The sequence below is a fragment of the Rhinolophus sinicus genome, chromosome 2, assembly GCF_057876585.1.
Source record: "Rhinolophus sinicus isolate RSI-liver-muscle chromosome 2, RSI-T2T, whole genome shotgun sequence".
NCBI classification, from domain to species: Eukaryota; Metazoa; Chordata; class Mammalia; order Chiroptera; family Rhinolophidae; genus Rhinolophus; species Rhinolophus sinicus.
The window spans coordinates 116,283,495-116,306,981 of record NC_142502.1 but is presented as its reverse complement, the minus strand read 5'-3'; the positions used below and the strand labels follow the sequence as shown (position 1 = coordinate 116,306,981).

Sequence of the window (23,487 nt, the reverse complement as noted above, 5' to 3'; positions counted from 1 at the left end):
GTCATGCTCTAAACAAGTTTCATCCTTAGTTTGAATATCTTGCTTGTGTGGAAAAGTTATCAAAGGGCAGGAGAGCAGGAAACAAACTAGGGAGACACCTGGTGAGATGAACAGAACTCCTTAAGTGTTTACAAATGTGAAACAAGAAACACTGTATTTCATGAGTCTGGCTGCAACAGTGTCAGCTGGAGCAAGTCACACAGTGATATCATGAACCTTGAAAAGGCAAAATGCCTCACACAATGGTGGGGGGTGGGGAATCACCTCCTTAACCAGCCTGTGGGAAAGCCAATTAGCATTGTGTGAGACCAATGCAGCAAAAAAGAAAAGGTTCCACTTTTAAATAGTAACTGCTGATAGATTATTAAGTAAATTTTCGTTGCAGGTTGATAAACATATGTAAGTGACTTGGCATTGGGCGTCGTTAATACAATAGTTGGGATTCCCTAAGAGAAATTCTACAAGAGAAGCTATCGGGGGCAAGATATTCAAAGAGTAAAGAAATAAGATATTCTAGAAAACGTCGCACCCAGTAAAGGATTGAGGGCGTGCTTCAAGTGGGAGGTCATAGGGAAGACGCTACGAAGCACAGGTCCCAGCGAAAGGCATCACGCCTGTGGAGTGAGTAGGAAACAAGACCTCATGCATCTATGTCTACGTGGGCATGTGATTATAGTATGATTGCTAACCCACAAGGTGACCTATCACGGTGTCACATTTATATCTACTGACCAGCGGTCTCTGGCTATAAAGGACAAAGCGAGAGGTTGCTTCTCTCCTGCAGCTTCCAGAGGAACTGGTCCTGCCGACACCTTCACTTTAGCCCCAGGAGATCCATTTTGGGCTGATCTCCAGAAAGGTGAGATGACAAATCGCATCATTGTAAACCAGGGTTTGTGGTCATCTACAGCAGTGGCCATACAGGCAAGTGAGCTGCTTGTGCCTGCAGAGCATAACCAGTGACAGTTCCCCAGCCCTTCCTGGTGCCCTCCCGCTCTGCTCCCCGGGAGCCCATCTCCCTTCGCGGGCACCTGAGCCAGCTTAGCAGGCGTCCCAGATGCCGACTGGCTGCTCACTGGGCCTCCTGGCTGTCACTTGACACAGATTCCTTGTCTCTGTGCCTCTCCCACGTGAGTAGGAAACAAGACCTTGTCAGGGACCCACCCCAATGTTTTCCACTTATCTCTTGGATGGTGGTGGTGATCACTGTTGCTTTTATTCCAGTCACACGGGCCCTAGACACAGACTAAGCCACTTCTGTGTACTTCTGCCCCGGGGTCAGTCCCCCGCCCCTGCCAAACCCCATCAGGAACCCACCATGGAGCCCACAGCCCCTCCCCAAGGCAATAGCAAATTCCACCTGGCCTGACCGTGAACAGGGCACACTGCAGAGACTGACATTGGGGGAGCGCTGTGGCCAAAACTTTATTTCATCACAGAAGGAGGGAAGGCCTTGCTGGGGCTCACGGCGGCTTTACCAACGTGCTCAAATGAAAACTCGGTGTATTTGTTGCCCCCAAGACTATCCGTCATCTCCACAGGTTCCCCAGCGTTGAAGGACGTGCAGAGGAACCAGCCAGTGTGGGCAGCTGACTCCAGGGTGTTCCGAGAACCCACCACCGCCCTGTAGAAGGTGAATGGTAGTCGCTGTGCTTCTTCCTGGGCAGCCACGTATTCCAAACTCTGCTTCTAGGAGGTAAAGGGGTAATGAGCCAGAGAGGCCCCTGGGGGGGAGTAGGCCCAGCTGTGGGATATTGGAGAGCCCAGAGGAGGACGGGAAGCCTGTAGAGGGACAGAGAGCCCGTCTACCTCACTTCCTGGAGGCGGTGCTCTGTTGGACCAGCCCAGGTGAGACTTTGTGCAGAGTAAGTGGCACTGGGGTCTTGGAGTTCCCCCTTCAGGGTGGCTGAGGGGTCAGGAAATTGGGCTGGAATGCTCACCTTCAGCTGAAGGGAGGGGTAGCTTTTGCTGTTGTCCTCTTCACAGCAAAGACAAAGCTCTCCGTTAGAGACCGCCAAGAGAACCGGACTCCCCTTCTCCTCATAAGCTGAGCACAAGCGAGAGGCCAAGACAGAGAAGGTCTCTGGGAGAAGAGAGGAGGGGTCTGTCCTCAGAACGGGTGTGCCGTCTGCCAGGGCATAGGACCCATCCCCTGCGGCCAAGCCCCACAGTCCAGAAACACCTCCCTCGGATCTGGTCACCACCGCGGACTACCATTCCATTCCTAGTGGTCCCCGGGGCTCTGCTGGACTCGGAGGTGTCCTACAGCCTGAGCAGAGCCCCAGGGGGAGGACCGTCCCCTGGGAACAGAAAGCAGCCAAGAGAGTCACCTGGGAGAATGTAGTGCTTGTTGGGCACGGCCGTGAGGGTCCCGCAGTCCAGCACCACCACCTTCTGGTCCTGGTCATACATGCTGAACTTCTCCGGGATGGTGGTGACCATTTCTAGATTAGAGTGTGACCAGATCCCAGCTTCACACTGGGAACAAACAGCTCGGTCCTTCCCGCCCTGGACAGCAGCCCACTGGAGGCTTCTGCCACCCAGGCTTCCTGCCTTGCTCCAGACCAGCTATGTAGCATGTAGCATGTATGTACACACATGGTGTCTGCTTTGGACACATGGGTGCAAATCCAAGCTCTGCCACCTGGTGCTAGAGGACACAGGAGTCACCAACCTCTCCAAATCTCACTGTCTTCACCTCAGAATTGGGGGTAATAACAGCAGCTGCTTCAGAAGGATGCTCATTAAAATGCTTGTATAGATGAATGACACTTACCAGGTGTCTGAGTTTGATAAGAACTCCATACATGTTATCCATTCTTCTTCCAGTCTGTCCTACACTCTCCCCTGGGGCACTGTGCTCCCAGCAATGCCCAGCGTGGGACACGTCCTGACACTGACTGTGCCAATGAAGGGACAGAGGAAGAGGGCTGACAGGTGTAGGCAGGATGCACCCAGGAGCCCAGCACCGTGAAGGCCACTGGCACGGGGCTGCATCACAGCCACAGGGCTTGCGGCCGGCCCTGGAGGAACGCCTTGCAACCAACAGGCAGGACCGGCCACCCCAGTAGCCAGGGGCTTTCCAGGGAACGGCTCCCAGCAGCACACTCAGGCCAGCCCTGCCCAGAGGTGGGGCCCTGCTCAGGAACCCTCCCAGTGGGCCTGCCCTGGGCAGGCGGCGGGACAGCACAGTCGTGGGTGGCGGCTGTGACATGTCAGCTCTGGGACGGCAGTGGCCACTGCATTGAGTGAGCTGCCACGTAATCAGTCATCTGTGGTCGGTGATCAGACCTGGATGTGGAGCCAGGGCCTCTCTGTCCTCCTGCACAGGAAACGCCCGCCTCTGGCTGGACCCCTCTGCCCCAGGTTGGGAGGACTCTGCCTGGAATGCTGGCTGTCGGCCGCCTCCCCGAGCCCAGCCGCTCAGCCCCTCGGGGCCATAGCACAGGTGTCAGTGCCCCCGTGTCATCCCCACAGTGCTGGGCGCTCCTGGGCACAGGGCCCTGTCTGACGTGCCCTGTCCTCCTTGGCCCCGGCGTAGCGTCATCGACAGTCAGTGTTTATTGTCAGGATGAGTGGGTGAGATCCTAAGTGAGTACAGTGATGTGGGGCCAGGTAGACAGTGGGTCCCAGCCTGGCTCACACTAGAATCTCTCAGGGGCTTTTCTGGGCCCCACCTCAGACATCTTGAGCTCACAGGACCCACGCAAGCTGATTCTGAACATGAAGCCAGATTGACGCTGAGCCTTCCCCCTTTTGAAACGTGACCACATCCCTGACTCTGCCTTTCTGATCAGCCCCAGTGCTGGCGATGCTACTGGTGTCAGGGCTACTCCGAGCATCATGGCCTGCGTCCCTGGTCCCCAGTCTCGGCTGCACACCTGACCTCCTGGTGAGTGAGGCCAAGACCACGGGTGCCTGTCCCACACCCCTGAAATTCCGATGCAGTTGGTTTGGGTGACACCAGACCTGCCATATAAGTTGCATTTCTAGTACTAGCATTGTGCTTTTTATTCCTAAATGCTTCCTAAATCTGTCCTTTTCCTAAATCTGTCCTTTTCCTGTCACCCCCAGCTGGGCCCCATTCTTTCCCACTCAGGCATGTGCACATCTGTCCACTAACTTCTCTCGCATTATTCCTGGCCCCAAACCAATGTTAGCGTCAATGGTTTTAACGTGCTGGTTGTCTCTCCCGGGGGGCAGCGGTCCTCACTTTCCCGTGCATCACAACAGACAGGCTGTGTGCTGGTGCCACCAGGTGGGGCACGTGCAAAGCAGGGGTAGACACGTCCCAGGGATGGGAGCCTGCATGGCACTGTGGGCAGCATGTCTCCCCTGGTGAGCAGAGCAAGGCACAAGGCTCACACGTGGCCTGCGGTGCTGCCGGGCCTTGCGCCTCCTGACTGCCCTGCGCCGAGTGTGGTGACAGCAGCCATACCTTACCGGGGCAGACAGCACTCAGAGCGCCTCACACTCCAGAATCTGTCATTGCTGCCTGTGCACCTGGGGCTGGTGGCCACCCTCTTCCTCAGTTTCTGCTCCGGGAAAGTTGTTGTCACGCAGCACCCTAACCGTTTGTCCCTACCATCCTTTCCTTAAGGAAAGAGGGTTGCAGGGTTGTCCCTCTTAGGGGTTGAGTTTTATAGGTTTCCTCTCTTGGTCCCAGTATGCTGGGTCTGCGGTCAAAGACGAGTAAGTTTCCTCAAGGGAGGGATGACTTAAGCCAGACGGGACCCCAGGGACCCCCATGAGTTAATGTGAATAGAATTTAGCCCTTGCCGCCTCCCTCGCTTTCCCCACTGCTTGTGTTGTGCAGGACGCAACAGAAAGTGGTGATTAATGTTTTCTCCTGAGTTTACTGTGAGGGTCACGTGCCACCTGTGGGAAGGGTCCTAGCTCAGGGTGCCTGTGGCACTCAGAGGTGTGGGTCCCCACTCATCCTGCTGCCAAGTTCCTGGTTGTCATAAACACTGTGGAGAGGGCCAAGTTGCCTGTGGTGGTCAGAAGAAGCTGGAAGTTTCCCAGGCTTAAACCTTTACTCACCCCGAGCCCCTTGGCAGGTCTGTGTGACCTTCTCTCTGTGCAGAGTCTGAGGCCCATCTTTCTCATCAGCCCCTGGGATTTGCTTCTACAAGGGGAAGCCTCAATCCCACCCCAGCACCTGAGATTCCCCAAGGGCTGAACCGAGAGGCCGTACCTGCGTGTGTAGGGCTGAAGGAGGTGACACTTGGGCCTGGTTCCAGGGGGCCTCCAGCTGGGGCTGGAATCAGAGACAGTGAAGTCAGCACATACAGTGGGTGACACAGGGACTCAGGGGCCTCTGGGGCCATTTAATGCCTCACTTTATTTTTGTGCATTTTCACAAACACCAAAGCAGACAGACATTAACAGTAACTTTTCTGGTTGACTATGATAGGGAATGGAGACAAACTGAGGGGACTCTATTTCTGAGTGCAGAACTTCCTAAAAACATGTGTGTCAACTTGGGTAGAGCCCCACGGCCCACAGCTGTGACAATGACCCGTGGGGTCGGGGCCTACCTGACAAGACAGCAAGTTGTAGAAATGCCAGAGGGACCCGGATGCACAGAGCACACACAGCCCGTGGCTGAGGAGCCCCACCTGGGCTCCCAGTGCAGGTCCCAGCAGCAGGGCTCTGTGGCCACAGGGCATCAGTGTCACACAGCCCTCCCACACCATTCGAGCCCCATCCTCCCTCATGTGCCCCAGCTCAGACAGTCCTGCTCCAGAGAAGCAGGGGGCTGATAGGGAGGCTGGGGACCCTGTGGGAGCAGGAGGAGGCCACCCTAGTGTCCCACATACCCAGTGTCATGGGTCCAAGTTCCCGGGTACTGGAAAATGACATCATTTTGCTTCTATGCCTGCCCCGTGTCCACTTCCCCTGTCTCTGGGACAAAGTGACATGCCAGCCACCATGTAGCCCCTGTCCCAGGAGCAGGGCTGCTCCCAGGCCTCTCTGCTGTTACTGTTGGCAAGTCCACACTGTCCTGACTTTAGTCTAACTCTGATGGTCACGTGATGTGGCCTCTGGCGTGTTCCAGGCCCCTCCCCTCACACTCATGCATCAGACAGTCAGTGGGTCAAAATCCTCCTCTTATTGTGCCCCTTGAGCCAACACCCAAATGCCTTCCTCCAGGGAGCGCCCTGCAGGCCCCAGCTCTGCCGGTGGCCGGGTGACAGACCTGCATTTGCAGGGTTCAGAACCATCCCTGGGGAGGCAGGGCTTCATCCCCTAGTCTCTGGGCAGAGCTGATCCATTTACCTGCTGCCATGGGTTCCTGTGACATCCTCGTCTCCTCAACGGTCTATCGTCTAATTCGTCACCAGTTCTCGAGGCTCAGTCTGCATGCCAGGTCCCCGAGAGGCACTCCACAGGGTCCTGTTTCGCGAGTTCCCTGAGACCCCAAGCGCATTTTCACAAGAACCTCACCTTCTGAGCTACACGGGGGTTCAGCTCTCTCACGGCCTGCAGAGTCCATCTCCACTCCCGTGTTCTCCTCCAGAAAGGACATTTTCAGTGCGATGGAGCCTGGGATGGTGGACAGGACCTGAGTGGACAGCAAGGACACTGGCCACGGCACCCTCTGATCCCAGGAGGTCTAGCTGAATGCCCTATTGTCCCCACCACCCTCTGATGGCCCTCTAAGGGCACGATATCCACAATTTGACTTTATGTTGTTTCTTATTTGGCTGTATCCCCTGAACCCATAAAGCAACACTGCCTTTTCAGTTTGGGGTAAATCAGGGGACACAGAGAAGGCACAGAATATGGCAGCCAGGCGACCTCAGAACAGAGGTGTATGGCAAAATGTAGATGCCCAAATGCGTGAGGATACTGGAAGTGCAGCTGGAGTACCCGCAGATGTCCCCGTGAGGTGCTTGGGGGGCAGCCTAAACCAAGACAAATGCAGGTGGCATCCCTCAGGACCCAAAGCCGGCAGAGCGTGTGGCCGTCTGAGAGCCATCTCTTCCCACCTAAGACACCAAGATCTCTTCCTGAAAACCAGTACTTTCCAGACTCTGAAGTCAGTCTGTTCAGCCTTCAGAGGACACGCTAGTGGTCCCAGGGTTTGCAGGCTCCCTAAGCTCAGTGTGCACCTGGCCCCGTGGCACGGCCCTGCTTGTTGGAGGAGCCGTGCTAGGGGACAGCAGCTGGCTGCTGGGCTAAGTGGTGTCTGGTGGGTGTCAGAGCTAATAGACAGTCCATGGAGGAGCTTCTGGTGGAGACAGCAGGGTGGACCAGTGCTGCTCTGCTTCCCTATCATGTCTGCTGGCCTCTTGAGCTGGGGGAGGGGGGCAAGGCCCACCTACCTGGGCTGGGGTCCCCACGGACTGCGGCTCTGTCTTGGGCGCCGGAGCTTGGCTGGTCTCCTTCCCTCAGGATCTCTGACCTGAGGAGCCAGTCTCATGCACATTTTGAGTAGTCAGTGTGGGCGTGCATAGGTATGTGCCACGGCTGCCTTCCTTTAGCTGATAATGACATGCTATTGCCGTACCATGGGCACAAATTCCTGAGGGAGGGAGTACTTGTGCCACATCCATGCAATACATTTCAGGGTGCTCACGACAGACGGTGTGGCTGCCCATCCACCCAGACAGCAAAGGTGTGGGGAAGAGATGCAGCGGAAGGACAGGGAGATGCGAGGTCCCTGTCCTCATGTGGGCTCTTTCCCCCAGTCCCGGAGTTCAGGCAGGTACAGTCTCCTCATCCCAGAGAAAAATGTCCACCTATCATCTTACCTCCTGGTGTGCTCTGGAACGTCACTGACTCCTACCTCTGCCTCTTCTTTGATGGGACATGCACAGCACCCCAGAGACCTTCCTTGACTAGGCCCATGGCACGGCTTTCCACTGGTGCTTCCTGCAGCTTGCAGTGCATTTGCTCTCCTCTCCTCGTAAGTATGGCTGTGCCTCACAATGTCCCAAAGAGCTGGTCATTCAGAGGAAAGTCCACGTGACCACGTAAGATCATAGCTGCAGGCCACCAGCAGCAGCAGCAGCCAGTCACCTGCCAGGCCTGGACTGAGCCCCTGGCTTTCTGTCTCTAGCTCCCCAGTCCGCTGACACCCGGCTGGGACGTGCTATCCTCACTGCTTTCCAGAACAAAGACACAGCAGGTTTAGGGGTTTGGCCGTGCAGCCCTGGTCACAAAGCTGGGCCCGGAAGCACAGGACAGTTACATGGGCCTGTCCAAGCACGTGGCAGCTCATCCTGCAGGCGTGTTGCACACACGTATGCAGGACAGTGGTCAGCACACTGGGTCCTAACACGCCTGTCCTGCTAACAGTGCTCCTGCTCTGCTGCTCAACATCATACTTCATCAGCACATTTGTGTGTCATGTTTAGTTGCTGCCAAATGTAATCCCTTTGCCAGCTGGGATAAAAATCCCTAACTTGTCTGTTGAATTCCTAACAAGGAGAGATCTTTGGAAAACATCTCCATAACCCTTGGGGGGGGGGGGGGCGGGGTGGAGGGAAAGACGACATAAAAACAGAGTCAAATGGTCACTAACTGCCTCCCAGGCAGGTGGGCTGTGTCCCTGCAGGCACTTCTGTCCTCACTGGTCAGGAGAGGCTAGGGGTGGCGGTGCCCTGTCTGCTGACTGTGACAGACTTGTAGAGACCAAACCAGGGCTCCAGACAAGGAGGGAGCCAAGAGGAGTCCTCTGTGCAAGGGAGTGACATGCTGGGTGTGGAGTCGTCACTGCAAACTCGCCGAGGTCCCCCCACAACCTCAATACATTTGACAACCCTTAGCACTTGTGTTTCTATTTATGGGAGGTGAGGAGGGGGACAAGGGCCAGCTAATCTGTGAGTCACACGTGTTCGGACCTTATCGACCTAATCCCCAGTGTTGGACATTTCGCTTTTCATTTTCCCGCTATTACCTACAGTGTTGTACTAAACATGCTTGGACGTGAACCTTCACATGTTTCATTGATTACATCCCTACAGTAAAGTTCTAGGATGTAATTGCTGGGTTGAAGCATATACATATCTGATTTTATATACTCTTTTAAAATTTGCGTCTTAACAGCCATTTTTAAGGAACCTAACTCATTAGATAATTTTTTCACTTATCTAACCGCTCATTACTGAGGCAACCCCCGTGCAGACTTTTTGAGAGGCTGTATTTTCCTGAGAGTGTGTGTTTGGTGCATTTGTTTTCTGTGTGTATGGGGTGTATATACGCCTGTGTGTGGATACTTTGAGTGTATGTATGTTTTCTTGGAGTATGTGTTTTTATGTGTATGTTTGTTTGTTGTATTTGTGGTTACATATTATTGTGTGCCGTGTGTTTTGTGGCTGTATTTTGTGTATGTTATGTGTGTTATGTATGCTGTGTGTGTTTTGTGCGTATTGTGTGTGTGTGTTTGGGGGGGTGGACAGCCCTCCAATCCTTGGTGTCTGCACAGCACTAGGCCGGGGCCAAGGAGGACAGGGCACGTCAGACAAGGCCCTGTGCCCAGGAGCGCCCAGCACTGTGGGGATGACACGGGGGCACTGACACCTGTGCTATGGCCCCGAGGGGCTGAGCGGCTGGGCTCGGGGAGGCGGCCGACAGCCAGCATTCCAGGCAGAGTCCTCCCAACCCGGGGCAGAGGGGTCCAGCCAGAGGCGGGCGTTTCCTGTGCAGGAGGACAGAGAGGCCCTGGCTCCACATCCAGGTCTGATCACCGACCACAGATGACTGATTACGTGGCAGCTCACTCAATGCAGTGGCCACTGCCGTCCCAGAGCTGACATGTCACAGCCGCCACCCACGACTGTGCTGTCCCGCCGCCTGCCCAGGGCAGGCCCACTGGGAGGGTTCCTGAGCAGGGCCCCACCTCTGGGCAGGGCTGGCCTGAGTGTGCTGCTGGGAGCCGTTCCCTGGAAAGCCCCTGGCTACTGGGGTGGCCGGTCCTGCCTGTTGGTTGCAAGGCGTTCCTCCAGGGCCGGCCGCAAGCCCTGTGGCTGTGATGCAGCCCCGTGCCAGTGGCCTTCACGGTGCTGGGCTCCTGGGTGCATCCTGCCTACACCTGTCAGCCCTCTTCCTCTGTCCCTTCATGGCACAGTCAGTGTCAGGACGTGTCCCACGCTGGGCATTGCTGGGAGCACAGTGCCCCAGGGGAGGGTGAAGGACAGATGGGAAGAAGGAGAGCTACAATAATAACAAACAATTTATTGATATTTTCACCATGGTCCAGGTACCTTGCTAAACACTCTTCACCGAATGACGTTCTAAATTCTTGGAACAACCCTATTTGGTTGGCTCTGTTCCAATGCTCATTTCATGGATCAGAAAACAGGTTGGGGGAATTTGGAAAGTGGCAATAAGTCCACAACTAAAATGTGACAGAGCTCAGATTGGAAACTAAGTCTGCCTAATTCCACAGCCCAGGCTCTGAGAAGATAGGTCATTTGCCCCCCATTAAATGCTCAGGACGACAGAAAGCGTGAGTCTGCTGGATCTGGGGCTGGAAAGGCTCAGTCTTCCATACCTGAGGTGACATCCTGCATTCCAGTCATACTGATCCCATGACATCTAGTGTTTATGTCACGTACCAGTAGCTCCGGTCCTGGACAGTAGGACCTTTCAAAGCCAGTCAGCAAACAGCTGACAGAAGCTAGGTGACCATCTACCTGCCCTGTTCTGGGGCAGCTTTGGTCCTTCCAATGGGGCTGTGTCTCCTCCTTCTCCCTGCAGGGCAGCAAGTGCCTTCTCTGGGACTTCAGAAGCCACAGGTGATGGGCAACGTGAGGAAATGCCAGAAACCATTAGGAATTGGGTGGACTATTGGAAAGATTCCTGGGTCAGAGGGGAACCCCTCTCAAAGGGCCAGAACTGAGAAGGGTCCAGACCTTCAGATAGGAGAGTGATCAGAGGCTTGGGCCAGCGTGAGGGGCGGGAGGGCCTATGGGCCACGCCGAAGCCCCACAGATGAAAGGCATGTCCCCACTCGGGACATGGGCTTTTTACTGACTTATTCCCCAGAGACAATGCTGCATTTAATCTCACATTTGGGCCTGTTCTGTGTGGAGAAAGGAAGTCTGTGGTCTCAGGAGGAGCCCCGTCTCGACTGTGACAAGGACGAGGGACAAACCCAACACTCACTGGAGCTGTAGGTGCTGATTCAGGAAACAGGTGTGTCCAGTGTCCCAGACCACTGTCCTCAGCCACACTCAAGCCAGCACGGAGGGGCATTCCCCAGGGAAAAGCCTGTCCTTGCCTTTCCCTGCTTTCCTTCCTCAGCCCAGAAGACTAGAAAGCAGATCTGGGGAGGACACAGCTGTGCAGACCACAGCGCTCTCCTGGGCAGCCAGTCCCCAGGCCTGGCCTCAGCGGGGTGTGTAATGAGAACCCAGCTGAGTGTGATCTCTGTAGTCCAATGGGCAGAGAACTGCAGTTCGCCTCCTGCGTCCTGCAAAACATGGAGTTTTTCATCTCTCAAGATTTGTCCAGGCAATAAGTTTCACTCTCTGTCTAGAACCAGCCAGCCCAAGGGGCTGCACAGTGTGGATGCCCAGAGACGTTTGAGCACGGTGCCCAAGGGAGCAGGGGATGCTGTGTCTGAATGCCTGGTAGAAAAGGTGTGGGTGGGTCCCCCCCACACAGCAACAGGGCCCAGCAGGTGTCAGGGGCACAGGACAAGCACTTGGGGTTGGGTGGTGCCACGTCCAGCTGAGTGGCCCTCAGCAGGTGGCTGGAGCTTCAGAGGACCAGCACCTTCTAAGGGGCCACAGAGCTGGGTAGTGAGCGGGACGGAGTCCAGACAGGACAGAGTGAGAAAGCAGAGGGAACTCGGGGTTTGGAGGTCAGTGGAGAGATGGCTGCCGTTCCATCATTAGTGCTAGTAACCAACATGTCCGCTGCCCGCTTCTCACGTCAACCTCGTTGCCCACCAGTGTCGTAGGTGAGCGCTTGACATGTTCCCACAGTCGTTCTGCACAGCATCCCACACACGTCCAGGAAGTGGAGGTGTGAGCCCCACTGAGCAGATGTTTATAGAAAATCTGTGTGTCTTTTTATCCCTGCGGGCTTGGATCCTGCCTGTTCTTTGTTTAAAAAGATAACAGCAATGACAGTGAATGAGAATCCTCAGCCTCATGCCCCGAGTTTCTGACTGAGCGGGTCTGAAAGAAGCCCAGAAATGTGTGTTTCTACAAAGGTCCCCAAGTTCTTCTGAGCAGCGATTCCAGTCTTACTTTCAGAAACATCACATCTTCCTAATGTGTTTTCTTTGGAAACATAGTGACATGTGTGACACAGCTGACAGCCATTGGTGCTTGGCCCCCAGCGATAGCACTAACGGTGCCTCATGCAGCCTCAAACACAGGCCACAATCGGCATCCCACTACAACGGAGACCGGGATGTGGCACAGCCGGGACGTGGAAGCACGGCCTCAGAGAGGCCAGCATTCTCAAGGCTGCTAATGCATTCATTCACTCCATTTGTAGGGACTTGTTCGCACAAGGCACTCTGCTGGTGCTGGCAACAGAAACGGTGAACAACAGCAGACACTGCCCCTTGCCTTGTGAGAACTGCAGTCTGGTGGAAGACATAGACGTCCACAAAGGTTCCACCAAGCAAGTTCAAGCAGCAACTAGGACAACAGCTATGTCAGAGACAGGCCAGCCTCCAGGGCTTGCATCAGGGCTGTGAGTGAGGGGTCAGGGAGGACCTCCTTGGGGATGTGACTGCTGAACTGAGACCTAAGGAAGGCATGCGGTTTAACTAGCCCAAGAGAGGAGTGGTAGCTCTGGGGGTCACAGTCATTTCTGTTGTTACTGCTAGAATAAGCAACAGCAGAGTAAAGGCAGAGCAATGAGAACCCCATGGCGACCTGGCAGATCACCGTGTCCCGGACACCACATCTGTGAGCCTTGAGTCTTCACGCCCTCCTTCCACAGGAGAAGAAAAAGGCCACTGCCCAGAGGTACAGAGAGCTCACGGCAGCCTCCTTCCTTCCTCTCAAATCCCATTCTCAGGCTTCCAGAAAGTCAGTTTCCTGGCAACAAGTAAAACAAATTGTTCATGAAAGACTATTTCAAGATAAAGCTTTGAGCGTACATAGGGCATTCTATCACTCTGAACTCCGTCCCTGGAAATTTGACGTTTCAAGCTAACTTCTGATCCTTACACGGCCCAGAGTATCCCTGAGCCCCTGTATGCTCCCACCCCCATCTCCACACCATTCTTATATGAGAAAAACAAAATACATAAAGTTTATCTTATTCCTGCACTCATCCATCCATGGGCTGTGCTGGGCCTGAACACACCAAGGTAAAAGCTATGATGTGGGGGAATCATGAGCTCTTCTCAGTATTTCACAATGTGTTGATGGTGATGGTGATAATGGTGATAGTGATGGCGGTGATGACGGTGATTAAGATGATGATGAAGATAGTGGTGATGATGGTGAAGATGATGATGGTGATGATGATGGTGACGTTGATGATGGTGATGAAGATGACGATGAAGGTGATAGTGATGGTGAGGACAATAGTGATGAAGCTGATGGTGATGGTGATGATGGTGATGATGGTAACATTGATGACGTCCCATCCACAAGGATTCTGGCTCAACTGGTTTGGGGTGGCCTTCAGGCATCAGTGTTATTTCAAAGCTTCCCAGATGACTCTAATGTACAGCCAGGACTGACAACCACTTCCTTAGACCAGTAGTCTCCAAACTCTTTGATTTCAGGCAAAATACATGCATAAAATTATCAAGGACCCCAAAGAAGTTTGTTTGAAAACAAACTTTTAAACACAAACACATACATACATATCTTTCCTTAGCTATCAGAGCAATGTCATCACCACATGTCATGTAGATCTGGAAAACTCCACTGACCACTCATAAAAATAAAAAAGGAAAAAATGCATATAATGTATTGTTATGAAATACTTTTGACTTTGTGGACCTTCTGATGATGCCTTAGACTAAGTTTTCCACACCAAGGTATTGCCCTCTGTACCCTTTACACACACACACACACACACACACATACACACACACGTTGTCAGCTTGTCCGCCTCCCTCCCTGGCATCTCCACCACACCTAAAGGAGGAATCATACCCATTGGCTCTCAGTCAACACAAGACAATCAAATTCCACATAGGCTGACTGACCGATCATGAGGAAGAGGTGGGATTGTCTCAGCTCTGGCCATTTAAAACAAAACATGGAAGATTTGCAAAGTCAGTGAATAGTGTAAATAAGACTGCAAGACCTGCATGGGCAAATAAAGTGCTTTTACACACCCTCAAGCTCTCTGCAAATACACTAGACACTAAGCACATAATTGCTCAATCAATCACATCAGCTTCATGACAGGCAATGACAAGCAGTCTAGGCTGATCCAGTTGAGTATCAGAGATTGCAGATTGGCCACCCTGGGAAAGGTTAGCGCCACAAGCAAGTTCATTTGGCCCACACAGTGTTATTTTTAACAGTAATGTGTTCCCAACATGAAAAGCCAGGATATTTCCTATAAAAGTCTGGGTTTCTGGCTCTTTTTAATGAAAGCCTGGCAATACTGGGGCTGTGTTTCCACAGCGGGCTAGCTCACAGTCGAAGTGCCCCTGTCAGGTGGGGCTCAGGTTCCCTTTCTCACCCCAGCCCTCTTCTCTCCATTCATACCTGTCATGCCCAGCAAGTATTTTATTTGGTTTTGGATATTTGTTGGAGCTCACGCTGCTTTGTTTAGAAAGTCCATGGGTCCTGAAGGCCTCTCCTCTCCTGTAAGCCCTATTAGTAATGCTGGACTCACTCCGCTTTTACAGACATCAGCCTTGCTGCCACCTCTACTACCTCTGGGACCTGATGGGTGTGGAAGGCCTCCCAGCAGCCAGGAGAGTGGCATAGAGTCCACGCAACTTCCTCTGAGTCAAGACAGCACACTTGGCTAATTTACTTCTATTTTACACACAATTATGAAGGCTTTTTATTGAAACCTGATTTTCCAGTCTAGAAGGAAATAATTAAAAGCAGAAAAAAAATTCCAGCTTATGAACATAAGGAGGAATCCCTCCCTCACCCCCACTCCCCAAAAAAAGCAGTCCAAGGAATTTTAAAATCAAGATTAAAGGTGGAAATGAGCGGGAACACTTGTCTCCGTGCCAAGGCTTACTATGCAGCTACAGTTATCAGGACAACGTGGTACTGACAAAGGGATAGACATAGAGATCAATAAACAGAAGAGAGAAGCCAGAAACAGACCCACACAAATGTGCCCAATTGATTTTTGACAAAGGAGCAAAAGCAATTCAATGGAAGAACGATGCACTTTCTAATAAATGGTGCTGAACAATGAGACATCCATAGGCAAAAAAATTAACCTCTACCTAAACCTCAAACCATATACAAGAGTTAACTCAAAATGGATCATGGATTTAAGTTTAAAACATAAAACTATAAACCATCCAGAAAAAAATGGAGAAACTTTGGTACCTAGGACTACGCAAAGAGTTCTCAGACTTGACACCAAAAATGTGATCCATAAAAAAAATTGATGATTTGGACCTCATGAAAATTAAAACATTTGGTCTGCAAAAGAGCTTGTCAAAAGGATGAGAAAACAAATTACAGGCTGGGAGAAAATTATTTGCAAATCACATATATGACAAAAAAAAAAAAAAAAAAAAACCACCTTGTATTTAGAATATAAAGAACTGTCAAAGTGAACATTTAAAAAAAACAACCAATGCAATTTAAAAACGGTCAAAATACATGCACATTTCACTAAAGATGATATGCTGATGACAAATAAATACATGGAAAAATGTTCAATATCCTTAGCCATTAGAAAAACACAAATTAAGACCACAATGAGGTATCACTACACCTATCATAATGGCTAAAATGAAAAAATAGTAATAACACCAAATACTAGTTAAGATGTGGAGAAACTGGGTCACTCAGACATTATGGTGAAAATATAAAATGGCACAGCCACTCTGGAAAATAGTTTGGCTGTTCCTTTTAAAACTGAAAAATAGGGGTGGCCAGATGACTCAGTTGGTTAGAGCACAAGCTCTGAACAACAGGTTTGCCAGTTCGATTCCCACATGGGCCAGTGAGCTGCATCCTCCACAACTATATTGAAGACAACGAGCTGTCGCTGAGCTTTCGGAGAGGCAGCCGGATGGCTAGAGCATTAGCTCTCAACAACAAGGTTGCTGGTTCAATGGGATGGGGGGTTGTGCCCCCTGCAACTAAAGATTGAAAACAGCAACTGGACTTGGAGGTGAGCTGCGCTCTCCACAACTATATTGAAGGACAATGACTTGGAGCTGATGGGCTCTGAAGAAATATACTGTTCCCCAATATTCCCCAATAAAAAATTTTTTAAAAAAAGTAATCTACTATGACTATATGACCCAGCAATTGCACCCTTGGGCATATATTTCAGAGAAAGGAAGACTTAAGTTCACACAAAAATCTACACATGAGTGTTTTGTGGTCGCTTTATTCATAGTGTCCCCGAACTGGAAGTTATTCAAATGATGGTCAGTGGGAATGGTTACACTGTGGCACACCCACACCATGGGATGCTGTTTGGCCAAGAAAAAGAGTGGACTTCTGATACAGCCAACAACTTGGATGAACCTCAAGGAAATTATGCTGAGCGAAGAAAAGCTAATTTCAAAAGAATAGCTACTTTACAATCCTGTTTCTATATATTAAATAACATAGTCGCAGAGATGGAAGACAGATTAGTGATTGCTAGGGGTTAGGGATGGGGGTACGGTTAGGTACCCATAGGGGGAAGCATGAGGGAGCTGTGTGGGGGTGGTGCAGTTCAGTACCTCAATCATGGTGGTTACATGAACCTACACAATGTAATAAACTGTGGAGAGTCTCTCTCTCTCTCTCTCTCTCTCTCTCTCTCTCTCTCTCTATCACACACACACACACACACACACACACACACACACACACACTCTCACAAGTGAGTGCCTGTGTAACCGCTGAAATCAGTGTGCTGTGTGAGTTATACCAGCGTCCAGGCCCTGGTTTGATGTTGTTCTGTGACAATGCAAGGTGTCACCACTGGTAGGGGCTAGAGGAGGGCGCTCAGGACCTCCCTGTACAGTCCTTTGCACTTTCCTGCAAGTCTGTAATTGTTTCAAAATTTAAAAAAAAAAAATGTTTTTAAAGCCTGTATCATTTTAATTTTAAAAGGCCCCTTTTAGGGTTGGAACTCATATCTCTATGTAACAATCAAGATACATATGGCCCCTGGCCTCCAGGAACTCGCAGTTCCTTCTGATTTGTTCTGTCACCCTAGCCAAGCCACTTCTGTTCTCTGGCCCTCACTTTCCCATCTTCCAAATGAAGATTGAATTCCTGTTAAGAACTCTTGCGATTCTTGAGATGAAGTGTATTGAATGGACCTGGGAGGGTACCATTTGACAAAAACATGGGTTTTTCACTTCAAGACAGAGGCAGCAGCAGGACTTGGCAGCCATGGGGACAATACGAAGATGAGGGCCACTTGACACACGTTTTGAACCCTGCAGCCTGGTTGGTGTAATGGCTGGTGGAGTGTGAAGGAAACAGGGGCTCATGGAAAACATGTGAGCCAAGGAGGGGAGATGGGGAAGACATGGGAACACCCGCACCTGCAGGAGGGGGACTCAGCTGCAGTTAACCCCACCCTGCCTGCCAGTCCTCACCAGCTGGCGGAACTTGCTGCTGCTCACTGCCCCAAGCTGGTGCCCACGTACCAGCATACTCAGGGCCTTGCATCCAATTCCATCTGTTACCCAGTGACTTCCATTTTTACACCTTCAGCCCTTATCTCTCCCACAGAATCCAGACTGGGTTATCTAACCACGAACATGACACTGACACCTGGCCCCAAATGGCAAAAGGCCAAAATCAAGCTCTTGACGCACCGTCACCCAAGCCTGCCTCCTCCCCATTCTCCCCTCCGTGACGGCACCCCTGACCTGACATCCCTCCACGGCCTATGAACATGTCCTTGTGACTCCACCAGGTGACTCCACCTCTGAGATATATTCCAAGTCTGTGCACACCCTGCCACCGCCAGGGTGTCTCCCTTCTCTGGGTGTGCCTCTACTAGGATGGTCCTCCTACGCCTAATTACATCCTGTCACTCCCCACTGAAAACCTTCCAGTGGCTTCCTGTCTCCCTTAAGACAACATCCAAATTCCTCACCTCAGCTTATGAGGCCCAGATGCCTGGGCTCCGCACTGTGCTGCACGGGGTCTCCTCAGGTGCCTCCGACATGGCGAAGCCCATCTCGGGCCTGGCTCCTTCTCATGGGCGCCCCTCAGCCACTTTCCCAGACCAGCCTCCCTCAGGTTACAGACCTGCTGCCCTCCCCACATCACCTGTAGCATTTCCTTCATAGAGTGTGTCCCTATCTGAATATTTTCGTGATTTGATGTTCATAACTAAGCCGGCCCCTTGCCTTTCTCTCCTATGAGCTCTATCTATGGGAAGTGACAACGGTCCATCTTGTCACTGCACACACACACAGCAGAAGCCTGGTAACACCTGTCAAGGGGTGAGTTACTGGAGGCGCCCTGTGTGCTCCTGGCTGTGTAAGTATGTTTGTCCATGTTCCCACAACTGAATGAAGATAGTTTTCATCTAAGGAATGTTAAAACACAAAGACATGACCACGGTCTGGAGATTCCTGTTAAAATGGCTAGCAGCAACAAGCACAGTGGTCCCCCTTTATCCGCGGGGTACCTGTCTCCAGACCCCCAGTGGACCCTGGAGACGGAGGACAGCACTGAGCCCTGTGCGTACTGCGTTTTCCTACACGTGCATACCTATGATCAAGTTTAATTTATAAATCAGGCACAGTAGGAGATTAACAATGACTAATAATACAACAATTATAATAAAATACTGTCATTCAAGTTATGTGAAGACTTTAGGATACAGTCAATAATATGGTAATAAGTACGTATGGTGCCAGGTGGGTATGAGACTAATCGGGGGATCACTGCATAAGGTACGTAAGCGTTGAACCACTATGCTGCACAACTGAAACTGATGTAATGTTAAATGGCAGCTATAACTGAAAAAAAAAAACACAGTTATGTGGATGACTTTGGGGCCCTTATTAAGTAAAATAGGGGTGACTTGAACACATGCACTGCGCTACAGCACCAGTTGATCTGGTCACCTAAACGACTACTGAGTGACTAAATGGGGATGAGGGACAAAGTGGTGAGTCATGTCCTGGGTGGGACGGAGCGGGACAGTGCGAGATTTCATCACGCTACTCAGAATGGCACGCAATTTGAAACGTATGAGTTATTTCTGGAATTTTCTATATAGTGTTTTCGAACCGCGATTGACCGTGAGCAACTGAAACCTTGGAAAGTGAAACTGTGCTAAAGGGGGAACAGCTGTAAGATAACAGGTTAGAAATAAGTTAGCAGTGGTTGCTTTTGAAAGGTGGAGTCAATGATTTTCTTCAATTTGTCCGTGTATTCCAAGTGTTTGCATTGTGTTACTTTGATAACCAGGGCTGGTGTCATTTACTGACAACCTGCCTCTGGTCACTAACTCCAGAAGTCAGCTCAGAGTGGGGAAAGCAATCAGGACAGGACCCAGCCTCCGACTACCAGGAACCAAGCAAGACCCAAGCTGGACGAAGAAAAAACCACAGGACCCGTGACCTCAGCAGCCCAGAGAGCTGATGGATATAGTCCCCCCTATCGGTGCTGCGGCTCTGTGGCCTCTAGATGTGTGGCAGCTGGGCAAAGACCTGCTAGAGGGGACAGTGCTGTGGTCACAGATGGCACTGGGCCACCAGATCTCCCGTGGGTGCTCACGGTCCGTTCATTACCACTTCTGGGTCTAGTGCGTGCCAGGTGCTAAGCTAGGAGTTGCAGCCACATGGGAAGTCGGCACCATGCTGTGCCCTCACGGCACTCACAGGCAGGGGCGTAACAGGAGGGCACTTCCAGCAACAAGGTGACAAAGGCCAGGCCAGGAGCCAGGGGGACGCTGCCTGTTCTGGGCCCAGCTTCAGCACGGGATCGGACTGGAGGAGAGGAGGGCTCCAAGTCTTCCCTCCTAGAACGCGCCCTTCGCTGGCAGTGTGACACTGAGTAGAACCATGAAAAATGCAAATCCACATTTCCATGGCACTTATGGGGGCCTTACGAGGATTAATTAGCCACATCTTTCATTCACTAGATTCTAGTCTTTTGATCAGATTATTAAAGCTCAAACTAAGAACCACATGAAGAAGTTAACAGAAGGGCAGGTGTGGCCCCCAGATAGACACGCTCAGGCCTGCTGGGTCACCCCAGCCTTCTCAGGTGTGTGAACGTCTCAGGGATTCTCCAAGGACAGCTCTGGGTCAGCTGATATGTCCCCACAGCTTCAGGGACTCTTGCTCTGCAGTCTTCTCTCTGAGAGTTGACAAACCAGATACAAACACCTAAAAATCAGCATTCACAAACAGGCAAATCGGGGTAGAAAAGAGGCTTTCCAAAGGCCCCGAAATTGAACTTTATACGAGACTACAATGAGGGTCTGAAGTGATGGAAATTATTCCTGGGTGCTTCGTTCCCAAATTTTCTCAGTGAGCCTTAAATTGCTTTGAAGACAAGGGAACAAACAAACGCTATATTTATGAGAGGTCAAGTTCGGGGAGGTGAGGGGCTCTCCGGGCACTTGGCCACATGCTTCGCTTCCATGAATCCCTGTTCACAGAAGATGTAGTAACAACACCTGCAAAACAACAATTGTTGCAAAATCAGGGAAAAACACTTCACACCACCCTCAGCTTCCCAGGCTAGTGTCACAATCAAAAAACACATGTTGTGGTTGATTGCATGACACAGATTTAAATGATGTGGCAAGAAACGAAAAACAGAAAACGTGGTTAGCTGATGGCAGCCAGCACACAGGGGGCTGGTCTGCGGGAGGCAGGAGGATGGGACAGCTTCTGTGACCACAACAGGAAGGAACTTAATGAGTGGCATCCCCGCTCATTATCTTCTCTGACCAGTGCTATGAGGTGGTAGGACAGATACTACATCTGACAGAGGACTTGCACACAAAATAAAGAATCAAAAGTAAATATGGAGCTCTTACATAATGATTCTAGGTCCCAATTACAAATGTTGGGGGGAATTCCCACACACCCACCAAGCAATTCTCTGCGACACCAGCCAGGTGTCCCACAATTTCACTCAGTTCTGACACTACCTGGGTACAGCGTCAATTCTTGCAGACTAAGGGTTCAGTCCCACAAGACTGTCCCCCGCCCCCACTTCAGACACCACTTGTAACCTCAGGTTATCATCCGTGCTTCGGCCAACCAGCTGCGGATCGGAGGTCACCATGACCCCCTCCTCAGTTTGAGTAATTCGCTGGAGCAGCTCACAGAACTCAGGAAAACATGCTTACTAAAGGACAGGATGAAGGCCACAGTGACCAGCCAGATGAAGACACACACAAGACGGGGTCTGGGAGGTTCCTGAGCACACCCAGGAACTTCAGTCCCCGTGGAGCTGGGGTGTGTCACCCTCCTGGTGTGGGTGTGTTCGCCAGCCTGGAAGCTCTCTGAACCCCATACTTTGGGACTTTATGGAGGCTTCATGGTGAAGATATGACCCATCGTTAACTCCGTTTCCAGCCCCTCTTCCTCTCTGGAGAATAGTGGGAGGAGGGAGGTTGGGGATGAAAATCCCAAGCTTCAGGTGGTCTTTTGGGCAACCATCCATGAGCCCTCCCAGAGTCATCTCATTAGAACCAAAGACAGGCCTGTCACCCAGGAAATTACAAGGGTTTCAGGAGCCCTGTGCCAGGAACCAGGGCAGAGACCAACACAGACATTTTCTATTATCTCACATCTTCTAACATATTAAGACAAACCACAATTTTTTTAAATGGGCAAAAGATCTGAACAGAAAGTTCACAAAAGAAGACACGTGAGAGGCCAATAAGCACATGGAGCAGGTTGGTCACCAGGGAGGAGGTTAGGGCCACATGAGGTGCCTGGGCAGACGGACTCAGGAGCCTCACACTGAGTAAAGCAGCGGGGGGCAGGGGGGGCGACGTGGAGCGACGGGACCTCCCTGGACAGAGTACAGGACAGTGTCACCATCACGAAGAACTCGTGGGCGGCTTCTTACATTACACAGAAACCCACCATCTGAGCCAGCAGGTCTGCTCCCAGTTCCTCAGCCAAGAGCCCAAGTCCTCAAGGAGACTTGGCTGTGCGTGCTCACAGTGGCTCCGTCTGTCACTGTCAGAGGCTGAAACAACACACCTGTCTGGCAGCAGTTGGACTGTGCACGAGTAGTGGCCCATCTACGAAACGGAGATCTACTCGGCCATGGGAAGAACAAACGGGTGCAGGCAGATCTCTGGGACGCTGTGCGGAGAGAAGGTGCCAGACAGAGTGCGGCTCCATTTACAGGGAACTGTGGGGGCCGCTGAGGCTGCAGTGGCAGAAGGTGGGCCCTGGGTGCCTGGGGGTGGTGGCAGGCTGGCTGCAAAGCATCATAAGGGAAGGTTAGGGGTGATGGAAATAGTCTGTGACTTGCGTGGGGTATTAGTGTCACAAGTTTTTCATTTGTCAAAACTCGTCAAGCTGTACATTAAAAAATGGATGTTTTATTCTGTATAAATTATACCTCAGTAAGGTTGATTTTTAAAAGAAAATGATATGGCTAATTGTGACCTCATTTAGGAAAAAAACAAAACAGTGTTACGTATTCCTGTGCACAAAGGAAAGGCTTCATCCTAGAAGGACGCCAACCAACCGGTAGCAGGGCCACTGTGGGACAAGCGAGTGCACTTGGGAGTGAAGGGTAGGAGGGGGGACGTGGATCTTTTCTTCTACAAATTCTGCATTGTTTGAATTTGGTGGGGAAACAACTTAGGAGGAGGATGAGGAGACAGAACGTAAGTGACTGTCCAGGGAACACCAGACACATTGTAGCAAATGCCGCCAAATTTCAGTGGGGACACTTCATGCGGTGGGTCCTGATTTCAAGTGTGAAATAAATGTTTATGTCTTGTTACCACTAACTTCTAGGGATGGAAAGGCTTCCTCCTCCCCAGCTGTTACCTGATAGCGCTCAGGACTCACCTGCCTCAGGGCACTAAGTCAGCCCCGCCTTCAGGAACGGTGTTCTGAGTGTTCCAGAATGCTACAACCAACGCCTCCCGCATCTTACACAAAAAACATGAATTACATCGCATTTCATATGACCCACCTTTCAATGCCCCCAGGCTGGCACCTTGGACATGTTTTCTCCGCTTTACAACAGTGCCCGCACACTGAGCCGATGTGAAGCTGAAACGCAAGTAAAGCCTAATTTCTCTTAGGATGTTTTGGGGGTTCCCTCGTTTCTTTTCACTCCTCTGGCATGTGGACACGCAGCCACTGGGTCTCGAGCTGCAGGCCTTTCTGAGCCCCACCTCTGGAGTGAACACAGGGTCCATTTGTTACAGCCTCCGGGACCT

At 51.4% G+C, this 23,487-nt stretch overlaps 1 protein-coding gene across 1 annotated transcript; it reads right to left on the bottom strand.

Annotated features, from left to right (window-relative positions):
* Window positions 1-1,408: 1,408 nt before the first annotated feature.
* Window positions 1,409-18,279, bottom strand: IL37 (interleukin 37). The gene is made up of 8 exons (XM_088796344.1): window positions 18,232-18,279; window positions 13,456-13,590; window positions 7,332-7,391; window positions 6,451-6,568; window positions 5,198-5,260; window positions 2,331-2,444; window positions 1,941-2,083; window positions 1,409-1,689 (listed from the first exon to the last, which is right to left on the bottom strand). The coding sequence occupies exons 1-8, from the start codon at window positions 18,277-18,279 to the stop codon at window positions 1,426-1,428; spliced, it is 945 nt and encodes a 314-aa protein (XP_088652470.1). The 3' UTR covers window positions 1,409-1,425.
* Between the last annotated feature and the right edge of the window lie 5,208 nt (window positions 18,280-23,487).

What these genes read in the sequence shown, in the direction of transcription:
- IL37 (XM_088796344.1), bottom strand. Translation starts at nt 18,279, where the DNA reads ATGGGCTTCGCCATGTCGGAGGCACCTGAGGAGACCCCGTGCAGCACA. An exon ending in CTTCAGCCCTACACACGCAG is followed by an intron (nt 2,445 to 5,197) that starts GTACGGCCTCTC and finishes ACTCTAATCTAG; the next exon opens with AAATGGTCACCACCATCCCG. An exon ending in CAAGCACTACATTCTCCCAG is followed by an intron (nt 2,084 to 2,330) that starts GTGACTCTCTTG and finishes CTCTTCTCCCAG; the next exon opens with AGACCTTCTCTGTCTTGGCC.